The sequence below is a fragment of the Suillus clintonianus genome (assembly GCF_016758775.1).
Source record: "Suillus clintonianus strain FC179 chromosome Unknown DEU56scaffold_4, whole genome shotgun sequence".
Taxonomy (NCBI): domain Eukaryota; kingdom Fungi; phylum Basidiomycota; class Agaricomycetes; order Boletales; family Suillaceae; genus Suillus; species Suillus clintonianus.
In genome coordinates, this window is record NW_024539228.1 from 25,157 (window position 1) to 46,523 (window position 21,367).

The following is a 21,367-nucleotide window of genomic DNA, read 5'->3' on the forward strand; positions in this document are numbered from 1 at the left end:
GTTGTAATGTTGGTGATTGGTGGAGCATACTTATTCTATAACAGCAGGAATATAGTGGACTGGAATTGTGCTGCAGTGGACACTGGAGAAGGCGCAGCCTGAGGCCTGAATACGAACGAGGGCAGGCCGCAGGGCCTGTCGGTGCCGCCCTGAACTGCACTGCCACTGTAGCCAAATAAGAGCAAAGTCCGAATATTGCTTTCTTGGAAGATTGAGAAGGATCAAACGCACGGACTCAGGCAGCGCGAGCAACGTCGACCACAACGGCGAGAAACTAAATCCGCAGCGACAGCGACTGTCGTCAACGTCGTTTAATTGTTTCTCAATACAATTCATGTCTTCTCGCATTCCTGTCCCGTCATCACACTCGCCGTCCGCTAACAGAGCTCTCCATCACGATCGCGCTCCTTCCCCAGTACCACCAGCACCCAAACAGACTTCATCAGCATCCATGTCCAACTTATCTGGTATCTCACCGTCTGCCGCTGACACCCGAAGAAAGCAGACCAAGCACGACGAGGTAAGCATTATTCTTTCCGTTTTTCGGCTTCCGGACGCGCAATTTTGTTTACGGTACGCTTCTTCGTACACGTGTACATACTCTTTCAATGAGTTCCTTATCACCTCTTTACCAAGGGCGTGCCCACTCTGCGGCAAACATCATATCCCACCGCCGCACACCCGACCGTGCCGTTTCAGTCGCTGACCCTCCTTCACAGGCCATTCGGAAGAAAATAGAGTCGCAGCTTGCCCGAAAACGCATCATCTCAACAACGCATCATGCAGGTGGCCGTGGAAAACGTGCAGCAAAACCTGTTGTTACGAAAGGCACTGTTGCTGCATTAAAGCCCAGCCCTGCACTCACTGTACCCGATAACATTACTGTCGCAGAGGCTAGTCAGCTATGTGCGGCCAAACGGACGGACTGTGTCCTTGTTGTAGACGATGAAGAAGGACTCAGCGGTATTTTTACCGCTAAGGATTTGGCATACAGAGCACGTCATTGACTATTTTTCACTTGACGATCAACCCTTAATAATTTTATAGGTCACTGCTGATGGCCTTGACCCCCATACCACTCCAGTTAGTCAGATCATGACCCGGAACCCGATGGTCACGCGGGATACCACTAGCGCGACTGAGGCTCTTCAGCTTATGGTTCAACGTCACTTCCGTCACTTGGTATGAATTTACGGGATTCTCCGAATATGAACGATATTAACCCAAATGTTAGCCCGTTTGCAATGAGGAAGGCAATGTCGTTGGATTGCTTGACATCACCAAGGTCTTCCATGAAGCACTGAACAAGGTCGAGCGTTCCTCGTCCGCGTCCGAGAAATTATATACCGCTCTTGCGGGCGTGCAATCCGAGCTTGGCCCAGGAATGGCCTCCAACCCACAAGCTGCTGCTATGCTTGCCTATGTCGATGCTCTCCGCGAGAAAACTGCATTGCCGGATCTCACGACTGTCATGGACTCGCGAACGCAACCTGCAACTGTCACCCCCAAAACGACTGTCCGTGAGGTAGCCAAGCTGATGAAGGAACGTCGCGTCACTGCTGTTTGTGTCATGGAGAATACACCAGGTGCTGGTGATTCCCACCCCAAGATCGCTGGTATCTTCACAAGCAAGGACGTTGTCCTTCGCGTCATCGCTGCGGGTCTAGATGCTGGCATATGTAGCGTTATTCGTGTAATGACCCCTCATCCTGACATTGCTCCTCCTACCATGAGTGTGCACGATGCGCTCAAGAAGATGCACGGTAAGTGTTCTGGTGCTTGGTGTTGCCCGTGCTGAAGATGCCGCCAGATGGCCACTATCTGAACTTACCTGTTGTCGAGAGCGACGGACAGTTAGTTGCCATCGTTGATGTCCTGAAGCTCACATACGCCACCCTGGAGCAGGTGGGTAAAGTCTCTTCGTGGGTTTGGTCTGTGCTTACTCAATTTCAGATGAATGCTATGAGCACGGAAACCGCTGGTGAAACTGTGGAAGCCGAAGGTGGACCAATGTGGGGCCGCTTCTTCGACTCTATTGGTGGCCAAGATGACAACGAGTCCGTCGTCTCTGGTTCGCACGTCCCTACCGAAGGTCACTCTCTCTCTACGCACAACATCACCCGCCTTCAGCAGTCCCCGTACTCCGAAGTGCACCCGAACGACTCCGCCTCCGTGGTCGATGAGGAGCACGAGTCTGGACTCGAGGGCTACTTGCGAAAGCGCAAGGGTACGATTCCAGCCATCACAGGCGCGACTTCCAGCGTACCGGTGGACGATGGGACGTACGTCTTCAAGTTTCGCACGCCAAGTGGGCGCACCCACCGGTTCCAGGCACGACACGATAGCGTCGAGATGTTGCGCGAGATCGTGCAAGGCAAGCTTGCAACGGACCCGTTCTTTACTGAGTTCGCAGGCTCACCCACCGAGCGGCCCGACCCTGAAGATTTCACGTTATCCTACACGGATGCAGATGGGGACACGGTGCTCATTACGAGCGACACGGATATTGCAGACGCGGTAAAGATCGCGCGGTCGGCGGGGTCGGATCGGGTTGTGCTATTTATTCAGGGGGGGAAGCACTGGATTGATGCTGGTGCGGAGAAGAGCGAGGCAAAGGCCGCGGAGGTGAATGCGGCTGCGAAGGAGGAAGAGAAGGAAGTCGAGAAGGCAGAGGCTGTGACAATCCCCGAACCTGTTGTGGCTCCCCCTACAAGGCCATACACGCCACCGCAGGAGGAGTTGGTGATGGGCATCCCGAAGGATTTGCTGCTCCCTGCGAGCATTGGTGCACTTGCTGTCGCGATCATCGCGGTGTTCACCATCTCGAGATTGGCACACGATTAAAGAGCTAAGTACGGAGAAGGTCTACTGTGTCTATTGATGCTTTCAACCTTTTTACCCTAAGCAACTCATAGATTGTTAACTTCGGATCGTGATTTATATATACAGGATCAGAACCATGCCGTCAAACCTGTTTTTCACTCCTTTGCGCATACGACTTGTTTATGATTTTATTACGAATTTTGTGAACGAATTCACATGCATCTCAATATAATTGCGTTGCCTACTCGTCCCTCAGTTTGCTGAATAACTTGTAGCGTTTTATTTTACTACAGAATCTACATATAAGCATATAACAAGTTGGGAGATATATTCATGGAAAAGTCCTGCTAGGTATTGAACCAGGATGTGAACGTCGCCTATCTTAATGGTCCTTCACTTCTCTTTACATTGGTCCACTGTATCCACCAGTCGAAAGGGAAGGAGGCAGAGCGTCAGATCCCTCTCCGCAAGTGGTATTGATGTCGCTTGTGAGCTCAAGCTCGACGGTGGAGCCATTGACGAAGACATCCCAGTCTAGGTAACAATTTGAATGCCATGGCTGGCCGTCGATAGTTACGCTCTGCGGCAATTTGCTCTCATTAAGAGATGGTAAAAAATAGACAATCGGGCTGTGACGAACCTTCACGAAGACAGTTCCGCCCTTACCGTTCTGAGGGTTGCCCCTGAAATTATTAGCAATGATAGTCGTCGTGGTATTGAAAATCGGGTTATAGAACGTGACTTTCGGGAAATAGGGTGAAGCGAGAAGGAATTGGCGGGTTGCGGGGAGAGGGTACATGCCCATGAGGTAGAACACGGCGTAGCTGGCCATGGCACCTAAGCAAGCATTAGATAACATCCAATCAAGGTTTCACAAGACTTGCCGGAATCATCATTACCCGGAAGACCGTTGACCGTGGTGTTGTAAGACTCGGCGATTATTATTCGGGAACGTTGTGTGCTGAGGCCAGGTCGATTAGCGTAGTGGTACATGAAAGGAATTTGCTGGGATGGCTCGTCTGTGACATCGAAGTAGTTCTGAAAGGACACATTTCAATCTCCCAGTATTGTTGCGGTTGTAAGGTGTTTACCTGGTCGAAGATCAAGTTAAGCCGGTTTATGAATGACTCGTTGCCCCCTTGCAACGAGATCAACTTGGCTGTATCTTGAGGAACGTACTAGTGATAGTCTGTCAACAACAACAATAATAATAATAGATATCTTCCTAAGATATACACACTTGAGAATACTGAGGGTAAGGAACTGTGAGATACAAGCCATTACAGATTCTAGTGAAGATACATACCACCATGGGAGATGACTCATAGAAGCCATCGTGGTTTGTAGCATCGAGGTAACATGTTGAGTGGAGAGGATCGTTTACGCTGCAATGACGAGGATCGGTGTAATTCCACTGCCCATCTGCAAAGCGAGGCTGAAAACCAATTAGTCTTACGCTGCGTTGACGATATTACGGGCGAGAGTGACTTGCCTGCATCATGCCCTTGATTGAGGAATGCCCGGGAAGTATAACTGTCTCATTCCAGACATTGATGAAATTTCCCGCTCGGGCTTGGTACTGCGATCACAAAACTAACGTTCTGGTTTCACACACATGGAGAATGGCAAACCTTGGCTACATCATCCGTTTTGTTGAGAATCTTTGCAACTTGCGAGATGGAGAAATCATTGAATGAATGCTATCGAAGTAAGCGAGGATGAGTTCACAGATTGAACGCGCTCCTACCTCCAGTGTACGTGAGACCTGCTTGGTGGCAGCACCTCCCGAGCCATAAATGTCAGAAGGAATGAAATCTGGAAATATGATCATGACGAGCACAGGGAAAGTATTGATTTACCAACTGTATTGTTTCCAGACAGTAGTCTGTCTTCCCTGGAGATTCCAGTTGGGTGGTTGGTCTTCCGCATCAGCAAGAAGTGCAGTGTACAGATCATTAGCTGAGACATTTAGGGCGCTAGCATGTTGATAAAACCTACAACTGCAGTCAGCGAATATACCTGCACTGAGTTTTATGCCCACTTACTTGACAAAGAACTCTCCGAGAATAGGGTCGCCGTCTGTCACAAGCCATATTTGAGAGACGAACCATGCAAAACCAGTTCGAGAACTTACTGCTTCCACCTTGGATGAACTGCTGAAGAGTAGCGCCACGGCACTCAGGTAACCAACCTATCATGAGTGAGTTGCATGCATTACTTTCACAGTACAGGTGTCTACCTTCATGCTGTTGAATGTTGATCATTCCGCGAACGATACGGGCGAACACCTCCGGGTCATGAAGCGACATCAGAGGATACAGCGTGCGGTAAGTATCCCACTGCGCTTGAGGCATTAGTAATATACGACTGATGCTACCGAAAGATACCAACATTGCAGTAGAAGGAATCATAGTAAGGCTCGGTGGAACTCCAATTGGGGTTTTCGCCAGTATCTATCAATGAGAGTCAACGATCCTGTGGTCGCAAAAGGGAGCATGGCTTACAATCAGCGGGAGAAATGTGCGTCCTGTAAAGCTAAATGGCCGTGCAACTCGGGCACACTGGGACAATTCAATTACTTACGGATGAGTAGAAAAGTTCGGTAATTTCGTTGTCCACGCCTTGAGTGTTGACTTGGATTCGGGATAGGAGTTCGTTCCACGTTTCTCGCGCTGTTGCGACGGTTCCATCGAAGTCAAAGTCCGGAATCTCTGATTCGGCATTGGCGCAAGCCTGGTCGGAGGAAATGAAGGAAATACCGACACGTGCTAGGATCGTCGTATGAATGGAATTTGAAGAGGGAGGGAAAGTCAGCAGGGCACCCATTTCGGACAAAAAGCCTGCAAGCCATGCATTTTGAGATACCAAGAAGAATGGTCAAGTAAATACCAGAGTACAATTGGTTGAGCTGTGTGCTATTCTGCACAGGGGCATTTCCCAGCCAAACCCCATATTCAGTGGGAGCCTCAAAGTCATACCCATCACCTTTGAAATCTACACAAGTGTAGACATTGTATCTTCCAGGACCGAACGATGCAGCGAACCTGGCCCCTCCTAAGAATGACAGTGAGGTGGGATATCAAGGGACATTGAACGACGTTACCGGTGACGCGCCCAGTAGTAGTGTTAACATAAATAACAGGTTCTGTGTTGCTGTTCAGGCCGTCGTTGGTGATGTCCACAACAATGCGGGGTTCACGTGACGACGACGGGAATGTATAACGGTGAAGTGCAACGCGACGTGAAGCAGTCAACTCCACCTGCACTCCAGTAGACTGCAGGGGCTAAGTTAGCAACACAGTGAAGTACATTTCGCCACACACAAGATTCGTTGCGAAGTAACCAGGTGAACCAGCATCGTCCGGAGAACCTGTGATACAAGTAAGATATTGTGTTTAGTATAAAATCACAATTTAATCGTAGTTGGTTACCATCAGGGAGGACTTTGCGTAACGTCTTTCGGACAGACATAGACGTGTTGCACGATGCGAACGACTCGCATTCAGGCAGAGGCCAGAGCTTAAAGTTGGATAGCGATGTGCCCTTCAGGGAATATTAGCTTGTAAGTACAGTATTTTGCAGCACCTAGGACACGCACACCACCAGTCCCTGAATCGTGCAGCTGCGAGAAGCCGGTCGCATTGAAAGTAGAATTTGCATCATAACCTGCTTGCTATACGACGACCAAACCTTAGGTGTCATAAAGATTAAACATTGGATGGCCTTACGTTTCCCGGAGAATCGGTGTCGAGTCCGACTTTCACCATTCCATGCGGAAGAGTAGCACCTACGCAAAACTCAGCAGAAGTCAAAGATGTGCCGTAGAAGCTAACCCGGGAAGACATGTCCTCCATTGGTTGTGCCAATGAAAACATTGACGTAGCTTGCAGGGTCTGTGATAGTTATGTTTCCTGGAGAAGTTGTTCCCGTGTCTGTCTGAGAGCGAACATTTAATTGTGGACGCGAACGGGTAGCCAATTGCGTGCGTGAATGGGCACTTGAACCAGTTAGTAGACAAAGCGCGGAGAGCAGCACTGGCCAGCGCGCCATGGTGATGAAGATTCAACGCAAGCGATTCTGATCAAACCGACTGGTATTATAACGAGACGACATTCCCACATCCAGAATTCGCTACAGGGTTGTAGCGAAGAGTCCTTTGTAGTCCTTGAATGATTAAAGAGAATAATGGCAGTACGTACACCTTGTGCAGCAATTAAACTTTAAAGCGAATGAGAACCCGGGTTCCATCAAGGACATCATGTCCATGAAGCATGCTGAGAGCGTGGTGGTTCTTGCATATCTGAGCAAACACATTAATTTGGAGAAGTCAGACTGGCGTGAACGAACACAGGGAGCCAGCCACAAATTAGCAGGCCTTGCAAGTTGCGCGCGAAGCTGCCGCTCAGTGGAGATGCGAAGGAAAAGAAGCGGACATGTACGGACGACCCGGGTAAGTATTAGCCCATCCTCTGACAGTCAGCTGTTCGAATGGGCTTCCACGGTAACCGGAACTTGAACTGAACATTGTTGAGGGTCGGAACAAGGAGCGTCCAAGTTATGTCGGATTCTCAGTGCATGATCAGTTATTTCAAGCTAGCGAATAATGACAATGGAGCTAACCACGTCACGTGGCTTATGATCGAATTGGCTTTCCGTTCAACAGCATCATCCATTTGGTAACGGTGAACAAGCCCTACTTACTCAGTTACTGTACTTCTTGAAGGCATCATAGTCTCCGACACGTATCATGTCGAAGTCAGAGCGCGAAGATGCTATAGCAGCCATTGTAAGCCATCCGACTGTGTGTTAGTAGCGCGGTAGCGCTAACCCATGCACCAGACGTCCAAGATCTTCTCAGCCATGTTGGATGACCTGACAATGGATGCGGCACTACAGGCGCACCACCAGCTTTTGCGTAGTAGAGCGGTTTGTCGTATATGTCACACTCGGTGCGTCATTAGTGCATTACCAGTGCGAATGCCCGCTGACCTTTCGGCAGGTGCGGTATGGGTATGTTGGCATCCCTCGTCCGTCGTTTACTGTTTGTGACATGTCATCCTCCGCATATCTAGTCCATCCAAATGGTGCCCAGATTGTAACCTCGCAAGCGCATTCCATCATCCACGGCGATGTCGGAGGAAAGACGGCTTCAAGCACTGGAACCAACACTCCGAACGGAAGTAAATCCGACGGCAACATTCTCTTTGAATGCATGGTCTGCAAGCATCAAGTGAGCTGAGCTCATAGCTCATTGCATGCCATTTGTCAAACTGAGCCATCATTCTAGGTCGCTTCCAATAGATTTGCCCCACACCTGAGTAAATGTATGGGGATAGGGACTGGAAGCAGGCGTGGGGCTCCTCGCGGGACAAATCTCAAGGCAAAGTGAGCTACAAGCAAATGTTGAGAACGAAACGTGTTCACAAGTTCTTCAGGATTCCTATTGAACCTGGCCGGTCAGCGTCTCCATACCCAGGTTCAGAAAACGGCAATGTTTCAGATGATAACCTGAATGGCAAGGGCAAGGTAAAGGGTAAAGGAAAGCGAGCAGGTAACATTTTCCTACTTTTTTACTGACGAGGGGGTGTTTTGACAAATTTACCGCAGATGATGCAGACTTCAATCTGAAGCGAAAACGAGTAGGGATAACGCAACTCCTGTTTGACCCCGATCTGAATTTTCATTGCTCTAGCCCATATCACCTCAGACATCACCAACGAAAAAGCCCACGAAGAAACTCAAAACAGCAGGTAAAACTGTGCTGTTCTTTGACCGTCTTCTCGTGATCTCACACTCTGACTCTGACAGGTTCACCGGTGTCTCGCCTCAAAGCAGACCCTGACAGCAGCGGCACGACTGCAAGCAACGTGCGAGTCCTTTTTATCGTTTTATCCCTTCTTACTCGGCTTTAAGCAGACTCTTCAAGTGCCTTCATCGTCTTCACAATCCAAAGTCCCATCTAAACTTCGTTCATCGTCTACTGCCTCTTTCCTCGAGCGCGATCGCTCTTCCACACCAGGTTCTCAGTCATCTGTCGGCACACCCATTGCGTCAACATCGTCCGCGATATCAGCGAGGAGCGCTGCAGGTACAGGTCCGCCGAAACGGGGGCGTCCCAAGGGTAGCAAGACTGGGACAGGTAGGGGTGGGTTGGCTGCCCAGCAGAAGCGACCGAGTCCCCCAAGATTACTACCCCTGCCACCGCCGCCGCCGCCTGCTGTGAGCTATCTTGTTGGTAGGTTCAATGCTTCATCACGTCTTAGTTTCCACTAATCAACTAAAAGTGCCAGACGTCGAAGGAGACGAGACCGGGTCGTCAACCGATACCGACGGCTGATTATACGACAGTTCGCTTTTTCCGATTTTGCCATTTATCTGCATGGGCGAGTACTTCCTGTATACTGCTGCGCATACACGAACCATTCTAGCCATGCTGTATCATGTCTATGAAAGCAAGGTTATGATACCCTACTAATTTGTATTACTCTACGCTGACAGTGTTGTTGTTGCATTATACAAGTCGATTGTTGAAATTGTTGGACGTCAGTACCTCTTAGTTGATGAGTCGACATCGAGGCTGGGTCACGATTAAAGGCCTAGTGCCTAGGCCCTAAGGCATTCCTGATGTTTCCAACTTGGACACAGTACCCGAACGACTGTCTTCCTTATATTTGGTCTGCCTAGGAAGATTTTTGGAGCGCTAGGCCGTGACATGCATTCATTGATATGGTCTCAAAGACTGTAGATGATTGTGGTCACCAGCTAACAATTCAGTACTCAGTACTCACCCCATTCCTCCCCATTCCCTGTCATCGGGGTCTTGGCAGATCTAGGCTTCTAGCACAGAAGCCTGCGGTCCGGTTCACCCCAGCGCTACTGTTTATTTTAAAGGTGAGCCTGCAAACCAGTTATCTTCCCCATCTATCTTCCCCATCCTGCCCCCAATCCCCACAGGCTATTTTACTTATTATGTGTGACAACCCATCATTCGTGCTCAAGGGGATCCTGGATGTTGAGATCCAGCAAAAGCCCGTTCCAGAGAGTGAGTCTATCTTTGAATGCCGGTCCCTTCACACTTATTTGATTACTCTATCTTGCGAAGTTGATGCCAATGAGGTCCTCGTGGAAGTGAAGAAGACCGGTGCGTTCACAGAGCCTCTTTATCCTTTCTCCCAAGGCTCATTCGCGGTGATGACAAGGAATTTGTGGCTCAGACGTACGCCCCTATCTGTTTTCTGACCCAGAACAACAAGTCATTTCCTCAAGGTGCACTTTCTTCTCCATGGAAGAATCGGTAATTTTATTGTAGAGAAGCCCATGGTCAGTCGGTTTCTGTTGAAACTCACGACCAAGCCTCATCATTATAGCTATCAGGTGTTGGGTCACGAGTCAGCAGGCGTGGTCTCGAAAGGTAAGTCTATAACTCACCTTTCAGAATAATCGTTTATCACAGCCCTCGTCTTTAGTTGGTTCCAGCGTGACCAATGTCAAAGTGGGTGACCGAGTGGCTATGGAACCTGCCGCAGCATGCCGCAAGTGCGAAGCTTGCAAGGAAGGTCGCTACCAGGTGAGTATGGTCTTGTGCCCCACTTTTATTTCCTAACTCCCGAGCAGCTTTGCCCAGACCTCATCTGTGCTGCCACTCCTCCCACGGACGGCACTCTCGCTCGTTACTACCGCCTCCCGTCCGATTTCGCTTACCTACTTCCACCAAACCTCAGTCTTGAGGATGGAGCAATGGTAAGTGATCGACCACACTACATATTTTATTTACTGTCATTCAATTCTGCCCTAGATGGAACCTCTGTCCGTGGCAGTTCATGCCGTCTCGAAGCTCGGTGCTATGCGGTCAAACCAGTCCGTCGCCGTCTTTGGTTGTGGACCAGTTGGGCTTCTCTGCATGGCCGTCGCGAAAGCTCTAGGCGCTTCCCGTGTCATCGCTGTTGACATCATTCCTGGCCGCCTCGAATTTGCCAAAGCATACGCTGCAACAGACATCTTCCTACCTCCTCCTATGGATAAGGACGAGTCTGGAGTCGCGTTCTCTGTGCGCAATGCCCAGGCGATGAAGGAGAAGCTCGGCATCGCTGAGCATGGACCTCGGGCGATTGACTTGGTTTTGGATGCTTCTGGCGCAGAGGTCTCTATTCAGACTGGTATCCGGATCACCAAGAGTGGTGGTACCTTCATCCAAGTAGGTCGAAATCCGCAGCATTTAAAGGCCGCCTGATTGATTATGTTTAGGTCGGCTTAGGCAACCTCGATGTCACTATTGACATGCTTGTTGTCATTTGCAAGGAGCTCGTCCTTATAGGCTCCTTCCGGTATGGAGTAAGCACATTTTTTATCATTGTCTTCTCTGTAACAATGTCTGATCTCTGTCTTGTGAAGCCCGGCGACTACCCTCTCGCTATTGCCCTTGCTGCATCAGGCAAGGTCGACGTCAAACCCCTTGTGTCGCACCGGTATGCCCACTGTTTTAATTGCTATCCAATTGTTGTGCTAATGGTTCCGATAGCTTCCCCTTCACTCAGGCAGGTGAGGCGTTTGAAATTACTCGCACCGGCAAGAGCCCCGATGGCAAGGGGGTCATCAAGGTCATGATCTCCGGACCTGATGTCGACATCAACGAGTTTTGAAAACCACGGCGTCACACCCAGGTGCGGCCTGAAGGATTCTTTTTTGTCCTTGTTGTTATTTTGATTGCAGTAAAAGTGGATCCAAGTGGGGTTGGTACATGACATCGACACAAATTGCTTCCACTGCTCCGTCCTTACACTATGTAAATACACACCATTCAATGACCAAAAATTGACGTCCAAATCTAAATATCTAGTTCATTCCTCTAGAAAACATTCGCTTTCTGTCTATGTTGTTGCTGGGTGGTTTCTCTAGGTTCAAGCGGGACTTGAAACGCGCACAGGTGGAGACAAGGGGAAGAAGAGCCAAAGGACGAACATGGCGACAGTTTGAGAGACCGTCACGTAGCAGAAGACTCTCATGCCATCCATGTTCGAAATTAAACCGGTCATGAGGGGGAGTAAGGCTTATACACTTCGGTTAGCCTGAAAGAGTATGGCCCAAGTTGAACAACGCACCACTTCCCGCGCTAGCAACGGCAGTGCTAGAATGGAAGGTCACAGTCAGCCATGTCTGGAATGCTACGATGAGGCCACCCACAGAATAGCCATTGAAACCATGTGTACGTCTCTCGGCAGGACATCGTTACAAAGGCCTAGTGTACCGGGGAATATAGGTCCAAACATCAAACCCACGACGGCGGATGAAAGTGCGTTCTCGATTGTCGAGTTAACAAACCAAATAAGGATGGTCATGAGGAAAGCAACGCCTGGATATTATTATCAAGTCAGGATTGTCAGTTTGAGGAGCAGGTCCTCATCAACGAACCTCTGAATGCTAGCAGTCAGTAATCGTCAGAAAATCATAAACGGAGTTACGGACGTGCATGCATGAATAATGTGTTTGCGTTGGGTGAAGGTCAAGCTGCGGCACACATTAAAAATTAGACAAGGTCATGACGATGCACTGCGACCGACCCAGTACAATAATAGCCCCACAAAAATCTGCCAGCTGCCATGCCTCCCCAAAAGCCGCTGCTGACGTACCCGACAGTATTCGGGCTAGAACCCTGATGCATCTTCAAAAAGGGACAATAGCAACAAAGTAAACAGAAACACACCCGATTGGTGAGGAGATATGTAACGATCTGCGAGAATTCCTTCAAGATTCTGTCCAGTGCTCAAGTCCGAATGGACACTCACAAATCCTTGAAAAGTGGTCTCGCTACCGCTGTAAATAAATGCGAACAACGAAAAGGCCCATTGATATGGCATTGACAAAGCCAGGAGGAGAGCTAGGAGTAGGTCAGTATTGTAGATGATGTGCAGCAATAACTACCGCACTGTTAGGTGGGGCCTGGGCATCGACACGGCGCGCAGAAGAATCTCGGAATTTCTCTTCATGGGGCGATTCTATAATCGTGTCAGCCCTAGGGCTGCAAGTACTCGGCGTAATTTGCATGACGTCGAGTGCGGCCTTGCGGTCTGCCAGAAACTCGTTGCGCGTCGGACGAAAAGAAAAGATGGTCAAAATCAAAGCGATTGCCGAAATAACCAAGGAGCCAAGATAAAAATGCTTCCAGGGAATTCCCTTTGCCATGAGCGTTTGGCACACAAGAGGAGCTGAGAATGACCCAATGCCTGAAAGTTATGAGCAGCAGCATTATATAGACACACTTCGCTGCTCACACCAACATCCCAGTAAAACCCCAAGGGGCTTCTTGGGTGTGGACACAACATAAAAATTCCTGCGATTTATTAGTGCAGAAACATACCAAAGCGCGCGCAATGCTCACGATGATGCTAAGCAAACGTGTAAGTAAAACAAATTACGATCAGAATAAGTGCTTACCGGTCCAGAAAGCGCGAGCGAATGCGGCAATAGTATATGCCAAAAGTAACGCTGGATAATTACGAGCGGTGCCCATTACAATAAAAAACAGAGGATGAAGGAGACCTCCAAGGACGAGCGAGAAAAATCGTGCTTTTGTGGGTGAATATCCGACACCGCAAGGGGGAGCTGCCGAGACATTCTTGGTGAACAGGCGATGGAAAAATGGAACGGCAGGGAGACAAGTGTTTTGACCCAAAGATGGATAAAATTGACCCAGAAACTTGACGATCCGTTCAAGCAGGATGGTACCGATCACAAACCTAGGGGATAGTTGTCGGTATTTATGTATACTTTTTCGAGAGAAGCTTACCCGACCGTACTGCCCGTAAACAACAAGGCGCACGTCACATAGCTCAAACCAAAGTCATTCTCAAAAGCTGATGGAACAACGCTGAACAAAGTACCAAGAGTAAAACGGAAATCAACATACAGGGCAGGACAGTAGCGGTGACTGAAGAGTTCGATGAGCGCGAACTTTCAAACTTAAAATGTGGACTAACCTCCATCACCCCATCCGCAAACAAAATATATGAAGTAGGTAGTTAATAATCTTCGAGTCAAATGCTCGAATTCAAGGCCAGGTGTCAACACCTCTGCCTCCTTATCGAATGAATTTTTGCGAATCCGCGCATCAGCGGGGAAAACGTCCACACACGTAGCTGTCGAGGGGGTCCTGGTTAAGAATTCAGGAGAGGAAGCGTTTCCGTGATCATCCGGACCAGGATGGGAGAATTGCGTAAGGATTGGTTTGAAAGTGGCGCCAAGGCTAGAGGTCTTCGAAGAAGACTCGGTCAACACTCGAGCCTCGACTACAATGTTCACGCCAAGTGATTGACCATGGCGAGCCTCATGTGATAAAAATGATGGAGTGACAGGCAGCTCATTGGATGGGTACCAACAGCGATCGGGAAGTGAGATTGATTCTGGGTGGGAGTCAGTGGCTTGCGACTGCGGAGAAGCCATGAGGATGCTCGGAGAAAGACCCTCACTCACAGAGAGCAATTTTATAGTAGCTTTGAGGCAGACATAGGGACATTCAAGCCCCGCTAAGTGGTGCTGAGATTCTACTGGTGGTAGAGAGATGAGCGCATGAACCCTCGAATCTATGTGGAGTCGCAGTCGGGCCGTTTAACTCGCTTCGAGCAGTCAATTTTCCTTGGAATTCCCTGCTTGCATTCCTTTATCTATCAGCGTATGACATAAATTCATGTCTAGGGCAAGCAACTGGTGCGTACCCGTGATACGTGGAGCTGAAACTCTGACATCGCGAAGAGGCGCGCAAAGTGACCATAGCTGGCAGAGAATACGATTTCCCATAAAAATTTGCGTCGACATATCAAGAAGCTGCCTAGGGCCTATGGTCATTTCAAGTCCCCGAGCAGGAGCAAGGGCTTTCTTTACAATTTGGAGGTCGGACCGCCGTACGAGGCGGTACGTGTCGTCATTCTAAAAGTAGGGGTTGAGTCAGTAAGCAATTATGCTGCTACAAAGAGCGGGTATTTACATACGAGAATTTACAAGTTGAAGTTCTCGGATAATCGGTCATGAGACTGACTCGATGCGGCGTGCATTGGTAGGACTCAACGAGGGACCGAGGGTTGAACATATGGCGCTGAATGATTATGAGGCCTCTTCAGTGACGAAGTGAAAGAAGGGAATGCTAAACAGGCAAACTCGACTTCCAACTGTGCCGGGCGATTCTCATACTGACTCACTGAGTTACTTGAGCATATTATGTATGGATTACACTTGGAAATTTTTCACTTACTATAGATCTAGTCGATCGCCTTCTGAGTCCGAGTCGTAGCGACGACATACTTGCCTAGCTAGCAGGACACGAGGTCGGCGGATCTTACAGCACGCGGAGAACTCTATCTTATCAGCCGCAAGATTCAGTCGTCCAAAATTCTTATTCCTTGCTCTTTTCCATCAGAGCGACATAAAGGTGAGTTTGCATAACCTGTACTTTGCGCACGCTCGCCCGACTTCGTTCGTTATAACATGTGCACGCAGCTTTGCATGTTATCAGGATCGAATTCCTCTTCATTACCACCTATCATTATGCCGACACGGAAGATGATAGGAGACTCCTTTCAAGGTTCGAGGAATGCCGTTGCTCAAAAGCCAAGAGCGCGTCACACTTACTTCATTTAATGAGTGACGCTCAACGGCCCCAGGTGACCTCTGTGCACATGCGATTTGAGACACGTGAGTCTGCATCTTTGTGGTGTTCCAAACAAGTATTGGAGAGGAAGAACGCGAACCGGGGTGGAATCAAGGTCTAGCACCGTCTGGACCATTATTTTTAGTAGTCTGATAATGACTCCGGTATGCACATGATGCACTGCGGCAGAGCTGTGCGTCCCACTAGGTTACGCCAATCAGATTATTCGTAAAGTCGTGTCGCGTCCGTCGTAGCAGACTCTTGAAGATCCCAGGCTCGTAAGAGGAGGGCTTTTGCGGGGTACTTTGTTTTTATCTTGTGATTGTCGTGCATGTGATAGAAGAGTGAGGATGACAGTGTGAGGGAAATTATTCGCACGGTTAGACAGTGCGGCGAACACAAAAGCGTGGTCACTATTCTTCATTCTCGGTTAAGCGCTTTCTCCATTGCGGCACTGCCATCCGCCCAAGCTCTGACACTGGCCAGATCTCACACTCTTTTCATCTCTACGCGCTCGCAGGACGATCCAAATCCATTCATTCGCAATTCCTTAAACTAACTCTCTTTTCATCTCCCAACAATGTCACCCCCGTTCACAACCTATGGGGACCACTCAACAGACTACCTATCCTCACAACAGCCAATTTCATCCCCTTCAGACGACTTCAAGTCTTCCTATAACGACGACCTCAGTGACCTCATTGACCAATATGCGGAGCCGTACTCGAGGACTTCACGGCATCAAACATTTGCTGTTTCGACTAACCCATTGGACGATTCTGATTCACGGGGCCACTCTTTTTCCACCGATCAGAAAGGAGCATACTCGGTCGATAAAGTTGTAGAGGAGGATGCTGAACCAGACCCTTCGAACCATGACTATCCCCCAACACTGAAGCAGGAGAAGGCGATTGACAACCGAAGTTTTTGGGCAAAAGTCTGCACTGCTATTCCACAATTACCGGTGCCTTTTGCTAAATTTTATCTAGGTTCTTCCTGACTCCTGGGCATGTCGACTCTTTGTCCTTACTGTGGTGATCGAGACTGCAGTGGATCTGGCCATTGAAGGCGACTTGCTTGTTCGATTACAGGATGACTCGGGGAAACTGGCAGTGTATCTCAGCGTATTCGCGCTTGCCCAGTACGTGTTTGAATGTCCCTTACGTCTTTATTTGAAACGATCCTAAAATTCAGCATCTTCCAACTTGTCATGGCGGTCGATGCGGTGTATGCACGTAATACCCTGCAATTTTTGTCTCTCATGTGAGCTCATATCTTGCTTCTTCCCTTCAATGACATATTTCTGAGACATTGTTTTTAGCATATTCAACCTTCTTTTCCTGTTATACGCCGTTATTGAAATTGGCGAAATCAAGAACTCGTCGACCACTTCGGCTGGGATCCTACATGTACCGGTGAATGTCCTCACTGACATTATACCTGCCGTTATATCCGCTGCGGAGATAGCCTACATCACTCTTGGCTGGAAAATCTATAACGAGTTCGGTTGGAAGGTGTACAAGTTTCTGGGTGCTGACCGCCGCATCAAGAAAATGTATGCCACGTATCAGATCTTCGAATGTCTTGTCAAGTTCGACATCTTCTTTTGGGTCGGCTTCTCCGTGCAGTTCATATGGCTGGTCCTCCAGAAGAACGACTGGGAATACTACGTCACCTGGGCTGCTCTCCCGTTGTCGATCCTCCTCCTCATCGAAGGTCACCTTGCTGCGCGTCACGAGAATAAGTGGATGATGGGAACGTTTATGTTTGGAAGTATGGGCGCCCTGGTCTATTTCACATACAAAGTGAGCTTTTCTTAGCAACGTTGCTATACGGAGCTTATTTGCTTATGCCTTTCAGCTTTTCCGGGTTCTTCAGTATAGAGAGACGCAATACGCCTTGTACTGGAAATCACTTTCCACGTTTTGTGAGTTCTTGAATATATAACATTTTCCCTGCGGCTCATGATACTGGTAGCTGCAATCGCAATCGTCCTTCTCGTCATCACGATCATTTTTTCCGTCTTGGTGATGCGCAATTTCGGGCGGGGACTGAAGGCATCGAGTTAGTGTTTTTTCTTCTTTCATGATCACTTTGACTGATGCCCTATGTGATACTGATAGTTGCAAGAAGTAAAACCCACACGCAGGGAAGTTGCTCTCAACACGTGAACCTTGGAGCGATGAGTACGAACCCAAACCGGATGAGTATCGAATGAATGCGCGTACATCAAAGCCATGGACTTGCTTGTATTCTATAGCGCTATTTGCCACTCTTTCGATTTGACACACCAATCTCACCTTGCCCTAGCCACGATCACATCCGCATTGACATATCCATCACATATCTCCTCCGCATTGTCATTCTTCGCGTTCTTTAGTTTCTTGATTTATAGGTATAAGTATTTACAGATATTTTCACGCATGCCAAGTAGAATGCATCGCTCTCCAATCTGGATCTGGAGGCTTGTGTTTCTTCTGGCATCCGCTTTTTACCCTCCCTCTGAGCTGCCTGTGCTTTGTGGATATTTTCATGTATCGATGGTATTATAATAGATAGATATATAAGGATTTCTATACCTCAAGCTGAATGGGTGGTACTGCCATTACCAGTATGTTGACGTGGATTGGTGTACTTTGTCAATTGGATCCGCCTTTGAGCGCTGAGCTCGCTCGGCTGTGAACGTTAGGTCAAAGGGCTTTACAATATCATAGTTCTTTTTCGCCCGTTCGTCGGGACGCGTACGTGGAGCTGGTCTTATACACACCACTATCATATGTCCCAACGGTGAGGGACTCCCGAGAGCTACTTTGCACTGTTCATTGATTAATGCTTTAGATACAGAGCACCAAATACAGCGCTACGAGACCGTTCAGCTCTCCTCGGCGTCACACCTCCAGCCTCGGGACGCTCGTCACCATATAGCAGCCCAAACTCAGGGCCTTCAGGCCACCGCTACGTGGATGACTTGGAAGGTCAGAACGACGAGGCTTTGGAGGGCCTGGCAGCTAAGGTGAAGCTGCTCAAGGATGTAAGTGGTGCTTCCCGTCTCATCTGCCCAGGAAACTCAATCAGTTTGATACGAAGATCACCGTTGGTATTGGAAACGAAGTCCGAGAATCGACTGTGCAACTCAGCCAGATGGTGCGTGCATGCTGTCGCTCCACTCATCAAGTGGTTCCCTACTTATCATGTGCTCAATAGAATGACGCATTCGCGGAGACCTCGGGCATCCTAGCTGGTACGTTCCGTCGGATGAACAACATGGCACAGCGGCAGGGTTGTCGATGGTTATGGTACATCCTATTTCTCGTACTCGTGTTCTGGTTCTTCATCGTTGTATGGTGGTTTCGGCGATGACAATCACCCACTATGGACAGTTTCTTCGGATCGATTGCTTGCTCAGTGCGCCTTCCTTGTCATTCAAGTCACGCCATTTCCGTATCCACAGTAAATGCTAATACAGAGAGTATCGTAAAACCATGTAAAAAGAGCAAGGCGTGGAAACCCATTGTCATGGGCCGTCCAGGAACTTGGCATGGCCAATCTCCCAAATCATCCGTCGCCGCAAGTAGGCCATGTCCCGCTGCGAAAAATGGAATGCTTCCTCCCCTCTGGACAAGGATTCCAAGAACTGGCACGTGAACACGCCACAGTCATAACCATTCTCCTGTTGTGGTGTGTCCTCAGGATTGTGATTCTGCCACCCAGTAAAATCAAAGGGTTTCTTTCGCTTGTTTCTATGTTCAGAGTCTAGATAACCCCGCAGGGCCTTGACGGATAACATGAGGACCTTCCTGGGCACGCTAAGGGCAAGTGAACGCACCTTGAAAACTCCATGTCGGTCAAGATTCATACTGTCATACGACTCTATCCGCTTTCGACGGAAGTTGATGGCAGCCCCGGTCCAGTGAGAATTGTTGTGGTTGACAGGAATAAGGATGACATCTTTTGAAAAGATGTCAATCTGGATACATAATAAGAAAGCATCTGCAATGTCACTGGGCAGTCACGAACCTTCTTTGTCCATTTCGCTAGCCGCCCTTGGTCATAGCCCTCGTTTTTCAGCTTTGGCCAAAAGAAAGTGCTGAAATAGTGGACATCCAGCATCTTTCTCTTTGCAGTGGGGTCGCGGCTGGACTCCGAGCGCGTCAAGATCATCGCACCATAAAAGTTCATAATTTCGTCGTTCAACCATTGACTGGGCAGTAACCGAGATAGATCTCGATCATTGACAGATTCTCGAGCAACCTTGGAAATGACGCCTTTCTTGCACAGGAGCGCGTTGACTTGCGTGTCAGCATCAGGAGGGAGAACTTTGGGTAACTTTGGCCGCAGACGCTTCTCAATGGCCTCATCTCTGTGGCGCGCCGATAGACGGAGACGATCATGTGAGGGAGAGAACGGTTTGGGTGGCGGACTGCAGAATATTGATTCAGCGTGTAAAAACATACAAAATAGACGCTCATACAGCTCAAATGACTTCTTGGCCTTTCTGAGTGCACGTTCTAGGAAGTCGGGATCAACATCCTGGCACAATTTAGCAAAAGTGGTAAATGAAGTTTGCAGACGCTCACATCTGAGAACGAGTGCCTACGGGAGCGCCCAGGTGAGGTCTGCTTCGAACGCAGATCTGTCAGTGATGGTGAAGCTACGCACAACGCCGTGAGTGTGCTAAACTGAAGTAAGTAGAATTACGCACGTGAGAGTGCATGTCGTTCAAGGATTTCCAGTCGAGCTTGATAATTAATCAAAGCTAAGAATTCACGGGATTGAGATGCAGACACGGATAAGACAGAATGGACGCACATTTAAAAGCGCCAAAATCTGAGGTATATCCTGATCGGGGTAAGAGATAGAACATCAAGAGAAAGCACTGGCGGGCTGACCAGTAGAACGTTTGTAATGAAAGAGATCTTTCACCAGCTCTTCACGGTCCTTTTTTCTATCTTCTTGTACCTTGGCTTTGTGCTATGAAATCGGTACATAGTAAGATAAAGAAACCGGTTAGAATTAATTATACACTCACAACGCGGTCGTATATATGATCTCGACCCAGCCGAGGGCGAGTGCCTCCCACCACCCCTCGTCCGTGTGCGGAGCTTCCTATGAAGTCATAGGATTGGCTGCATGGAATGTGTTCCTTCGATGTCGATGGAACCGGGGTGACTGAGGTGTGTCCGGTGAGCGTTGAGGGTGAGGTTGCGTTTCCATTGAGTGCATTAGATGATTCTGAACGGGATGGCAAAGAGGACGAAAGCCGTGAACGGCCTGGCATTGGTTGGGAGTCTACGTGATTATGGAACTCTTCTGGTATAGGCAGACGAGGTGGCAAGGCTGAGTGGGTAGCCCGGGAGGGTAAAGAGCCGGCGTGATTAGGATTTTCCGGCTGTTGAGACACGGCTTGAGATCCATCTGGCTTTTGGGAGGCTTTTAACACGTTGTCAGTGGACGATCGTGTCTGGCAATGGAAGTAATCTCACAGTTCATGAGGGACAGGTATCCGAGGCGGACCGTTTCGTAGCTAAGTGTGAATACGTCGGCTCCGAGTTGACACCAACGATGCCAAATGCCCTGGTTCTCTTCTGTGCGTCGGTATTTAGCAGAACGCATTGGGAGGAGAGAATCTGAGGCTGGTCTCTTCCGACTATTCATCCGAGCAATTGCTAAGGATGGAAGGGAGATATTGCGAAAGACTTGTGGCACGAAGCCAGCTCGAGGCTGAGCTCAATGAATGGCGGCGAGGACAGACTCGTCAAAGCAACGTGTTCTGTAGAAACGTTATGTGCAATCGCGATCAAGACTAAGTGTAAAGTGTCTTGTCAAACACTTGTCAAAACACAACTTTCTCAAGGCCGGAGGGAATGCGCTAACCTTGATTATATAATCACATTCTAAATTTAATCA

General features: G+C 48.8%; 8 protein-coding genes across 8 annotated transcripts; 5 read left to right on the forward strand and 3 right to left on the reverse strand.

Annotated features, from left to right (window-relative positions):
* Positions 1-215: 215 nt before the first annotated feature.
* On the forward strand, positions 216-3,132 carry DEU56DRAFT_769099 (CBS-domain-containing protein). The gene is made up of 6 exons (XM_041351284.1): positions 216-520; positions 720-995; positions 1,048-1,182; positions 1,235-1,763; positions 1,811-1,905; positions 1,954-3,132. The coding sequence occupies exons 1-6, from the start codon at positions 335-337 to the stop codon at positions 2,842-2,844; spliced, it is 2,112 nt and encodes a 703-aa protein (XP_041214227.1). The 5' UTR covers positions 216-334; the 3' UTR covers positions 2,845-3,132.
* On the reverse strand, positions 3,133-6,925 carry DEU56DRAFT_769103 (glycoside hydrolase family 92 protein). Its single transcript, XM_041351285.1, has 23 exons — positions 6,657-6,925; positions 6,552-6,610; positions 6,422-6,496; positions 6,255-6,366; positions 6,147-6,193; positions 5,927-6,098; positions 5,713-5,877; positions 5,407-5,663; positions 5,328-5,358; positions 5,215-5,276; positions 5,063-5,162; positions 4,958-5,014; positions 4,869-4,902; positions 4,687-4,817; positions 4,571-4,638; positions 4,455-4,523; positions 4,316-4,402; positions 4,130-4,258; positions 4,064-4,072; positions 3,915-4,001; positions 3,708-3,861; positions 3,464-3,660; positions 3,133-3,403 (listed from the first exon to the last, which is right to left on the reverse strand). The coding sequence occupies exons 1-23, from the start codon at positions 6,871-6,873 to the stop codon at positions 3,227-3,229; spliced, it is 2,496 nt and encodes an 831-aa protein (XP_041214228.1). The 5' UTR covers positions 6,874-6,925; the 3' UTR covers positions 3,133-3,226.
* Positions 6,926-7,485: 560 nt separating this feature from the next.
* DEU56DRAFT_769111 (uncharacterized protein) lies at positions 7,486-9,349 on the forward strand. The gene is made up of 11 exons (XM_041351286.1): positions 7,486-7,609; positions 7,663-7,772; positions 7,823-7,833; positions 7,896-8,053; positions 8,111-8,208; positions 8,259-8,374; positions 8,431-8,462; positions 8,516-8,573; positions 8,632-8,690; positions 8,740-9,058; positions 9,108-9,349. Exons 1-11 carry the CDS (start codon positions 7,571-7,573, stop codon positions 9,158-9,160), a joined length of 1,053 nt encoding a protein of 350 aa, XP_041214229.1. The 5' UTR covers positions 7,486-7,570; the 3' UTR covers positions 9,161-9,349.
* A 443-nt stretch (positions 9,350-9,792) lies between these two features.
* DEU56DRAFT_725526 (chaperonin 10-like protein) lies at positions 9,793-11,462 on the forward strand (the record flags this gene model as incomplete). Its single annotated transcript, XM_041347871.1, has 11 exons — positions 9,793-9,865; positions 9,926-9,964; positions 10,023-10,039; positions 10,090-10,143; positions 10,198-10,234; positions 10,290-10,390; positions 10,438-10,563; positions 10,619-11,017; positions 11,068-11,154; positions 11,215-11,288; positions 11,342-11,462. 11 exons carry the CDS (start codon positions 9,793-9,795, stop codon positions 11,460-11,462), a joined length of 1,128 nt encoding a protein of 375 aa, XP_041214230.1.
* A 258-nt stretch (positions 11,463-11,720) lies between these two features.
* DEU56DRAFT_725528 (major facilitator superfamily domain-containing protein) lies at positions 11,721-13,644 on the reverse strand (the record flags this gene model as incomplete). The annotated part of the gene is made up of 13 exons (XM_041347872.1): positions 11,721-11,869; positions 11,922-11,947; positions 12,004-12,172; positions 12,232-12,233; positions 12,286-12,327; positions 12,381-12,472; positions 12,524-12,550; positions 12,606-12,697; positions 12,774-13,043; positions 13,092-13,150; positions 13,199-13,205; positions 13,255-13,556; positions 13,607-13,644. Coding segments are annotated over 13 exons (1,275 nt in total), but the record flags the coding sequence as incomplete, so codon positions are not given.
* Positions 13,645-15,885: 2,241 nt separating this feature from the next.
* DEU56DRAFT_769129 (uncharacterized protein) lies at positions 15,886-18,081 on the forward strand. The gene is made up of 7 exons (XM_041351287.1): positions 15,886-16,397; positions 16,450-16,601; positions 16,655-16,723; positions 16,782-17,265; positions 17,321-17,387; positions 17,438-17,524; positions 17,584-18,081. Exons 1-7 carry the CDS (start codon positions 16,041-16,043, stop codon positions 17,676-17,678), a joined length of 1,311 nt encoding a protein of 436 aa, XP_041214232.1. The 5' UTR covers positions 15,886-16,040; the 3' UTR covers positions 17,679-18,081.
* Positions 18,082-18,873, forward strand: DEU56DRAFT_769132 (uncharacterized protein). The gene is made up of 4 exons (XM_041351288.1): positions 18,082-18,247; positions 18,299-18,491; positions 18,548-18,604; positions 18,665-18,873. The coding sequence occupies exons 1-4, from the start codon at positions 18,237-18,239 to the stop codon at positions 18,818-18,820; spliced, it is 417 nt and encodes a 138-aa protein (XP_041214233.1). The 5' UTR covers positions 18,082-18,236; the 3' UTR covers positions 18,821-18,873.
* DEU56DRAFT_769135 (cysteine proteinase) lies at positions 18,874-21,309 on the reverse strand. The gene is made up of 10 exons (XM_041351289.1): positions 20,944-21,309; positions 20,490-20,890; positions 20,350-20,431; positions 20,270-20,299; positions 20,163-20,216; positions 20,038-20,111; positions 19,932-19,990; positions 19,478-19,880; positions 19,287-19,427; positions 18,874-19,232 (listed from the first exon to the last, which is right to left on the reverse strand). Exons 1-10 carry the CDS (start codon positions 21,113-21,115, stop codon positions 18,975-18,977), a joined length of 1,674 nt encoding a protein of 557 aa, XP_041214234.1. The 5' UTR covers positions 21,116-21,309; the 3' UTR covers positions 18,874-18,974.
* Between the last annotated feature and the right edge of the window lie 58 nt (positions 21,310-21,367).

Bases quoted from the DNA above. Each gene is read 5' to 3' on its own strand.
- DEU56DRAFT_769099 (XM_041351284.1), top strand. From the start codon at position 335: ATGTCTTCTCGCATTCCTGTCCCGTCATCACACTCGCCGTCCGCTAAC. The intron at 996-1,047 runs GCACGTCATTGA...ATAATTTTATAG, and splicing joins CTAAGGATTTGGCATACAGA to GTCACTGCTGATGGCCTTGA. The intron at 1,764-1,810 runs GTAAGTGTTCTG...AGATGCCGCCAG, and splicing joins TGCGCTCAAGAAGATGCACG to ATGGCCACTATCTGAACTTA.
- DEU56DRAFT_769103 (XM_041351285.1), bottom strand. From the start codon at position 6,873: ATGGCGCGCTGGCCAGTGCTGCTCTCCGCGCTTTGTCTACTAACTGGT. The intron at 6,099-6,146 runs GTGTGTGGCGAA...TAGCCCCTGCAG, and splicing joins GTTACTTCGCAACGAATCTT to TCTACTGGAGTGCAGGTGGA. The intron at 4,259-4,315 runs GCAAGTCACTCT...ATTGGTTTTCAG, and splicing joins CAATCAAGGGCATGATGCAG to CCTCGCTTTGCAGATGGGCA.
- DEU56DRAFT_769111 (XM_041351286.1), top strand. From the start codon at position 7,571: ATGTCGAAGTCAGAGCGCGAAGATGCTATAGCAGCCATT. The intron at 8,463-8,515 runs GTAGGGATAACG...TCATTGCTCTAG, and splicing joins TCAATCTGAAGCGAAAACGA to CCCATATCACCTCAGACATC. The intron at 8,574-8,631 runs GTAAAACTGTGC...TGACTCTGACAG, and splicing joins GAAGAAACTCAAAACAGCAG to GTTCACCGGTGTCTCGCCTC.
- DEU56DRAFT_769129 (XM_041351287.1), top strand. From the start codon at position 16,041: ATGTCACCCCCGTTCACAACCTATGGGGACCACTCAACAGACTACCTA. The intron at 17,266-17,320 runs GTGAGCTTTTCT...TATGCCTTTCAG, and splicing joins TGGTCTATTTCACATACAAA to CTTTTCCGGGTTCTTCAGTA. The intron at 17,525-17,583 runs GTTAGTGTTTTT...TGATACTGATAG, and splicing joins GCGGGGACTGAAGGCATCGA to TTGCAAGAAGTAAAACCCAC.
- DEU56DRAFT_769132 (XM_041351288.1), top strand. The intron at 18,492-18,547 runs GTAAGTGGTGCT...TTTGATACGAAG, and splicing joins AGGTGAAGCTGCTCAAGGAT to ATCACCGTTGGTATTGGAAA. The intron at 18,605-18,664 runs GTGCGTGCATGC...TGTGCTCAATAG, and splicing joins CTGTGCAACTCAGCCAGATG to AATGACGCATTCGCGGAGAC.
- DEU56DRAFT_769135 (XM_041351289.1), bottom strand. From the start codon at position 21,115: ATGAATAGTCGGAAGAGACCAGCCTCAGATTCTCTCCTCCCAATGCGT. The intron at 20,891-20,943 runs GTGAGATTACTT...ACGTGTTAAAAG, and splicing joins ATACCTGTCCCTCATGAACT to CCTCCCAAAAGCCAGATGGA. The intron at 20,217-20,269 runs GTGCGTCCATTC...GTGAATTCTTAG, and splicing joins AGATTTTGGCGCTTTTAAAT to CTTTGATTAATTATCAAGCT.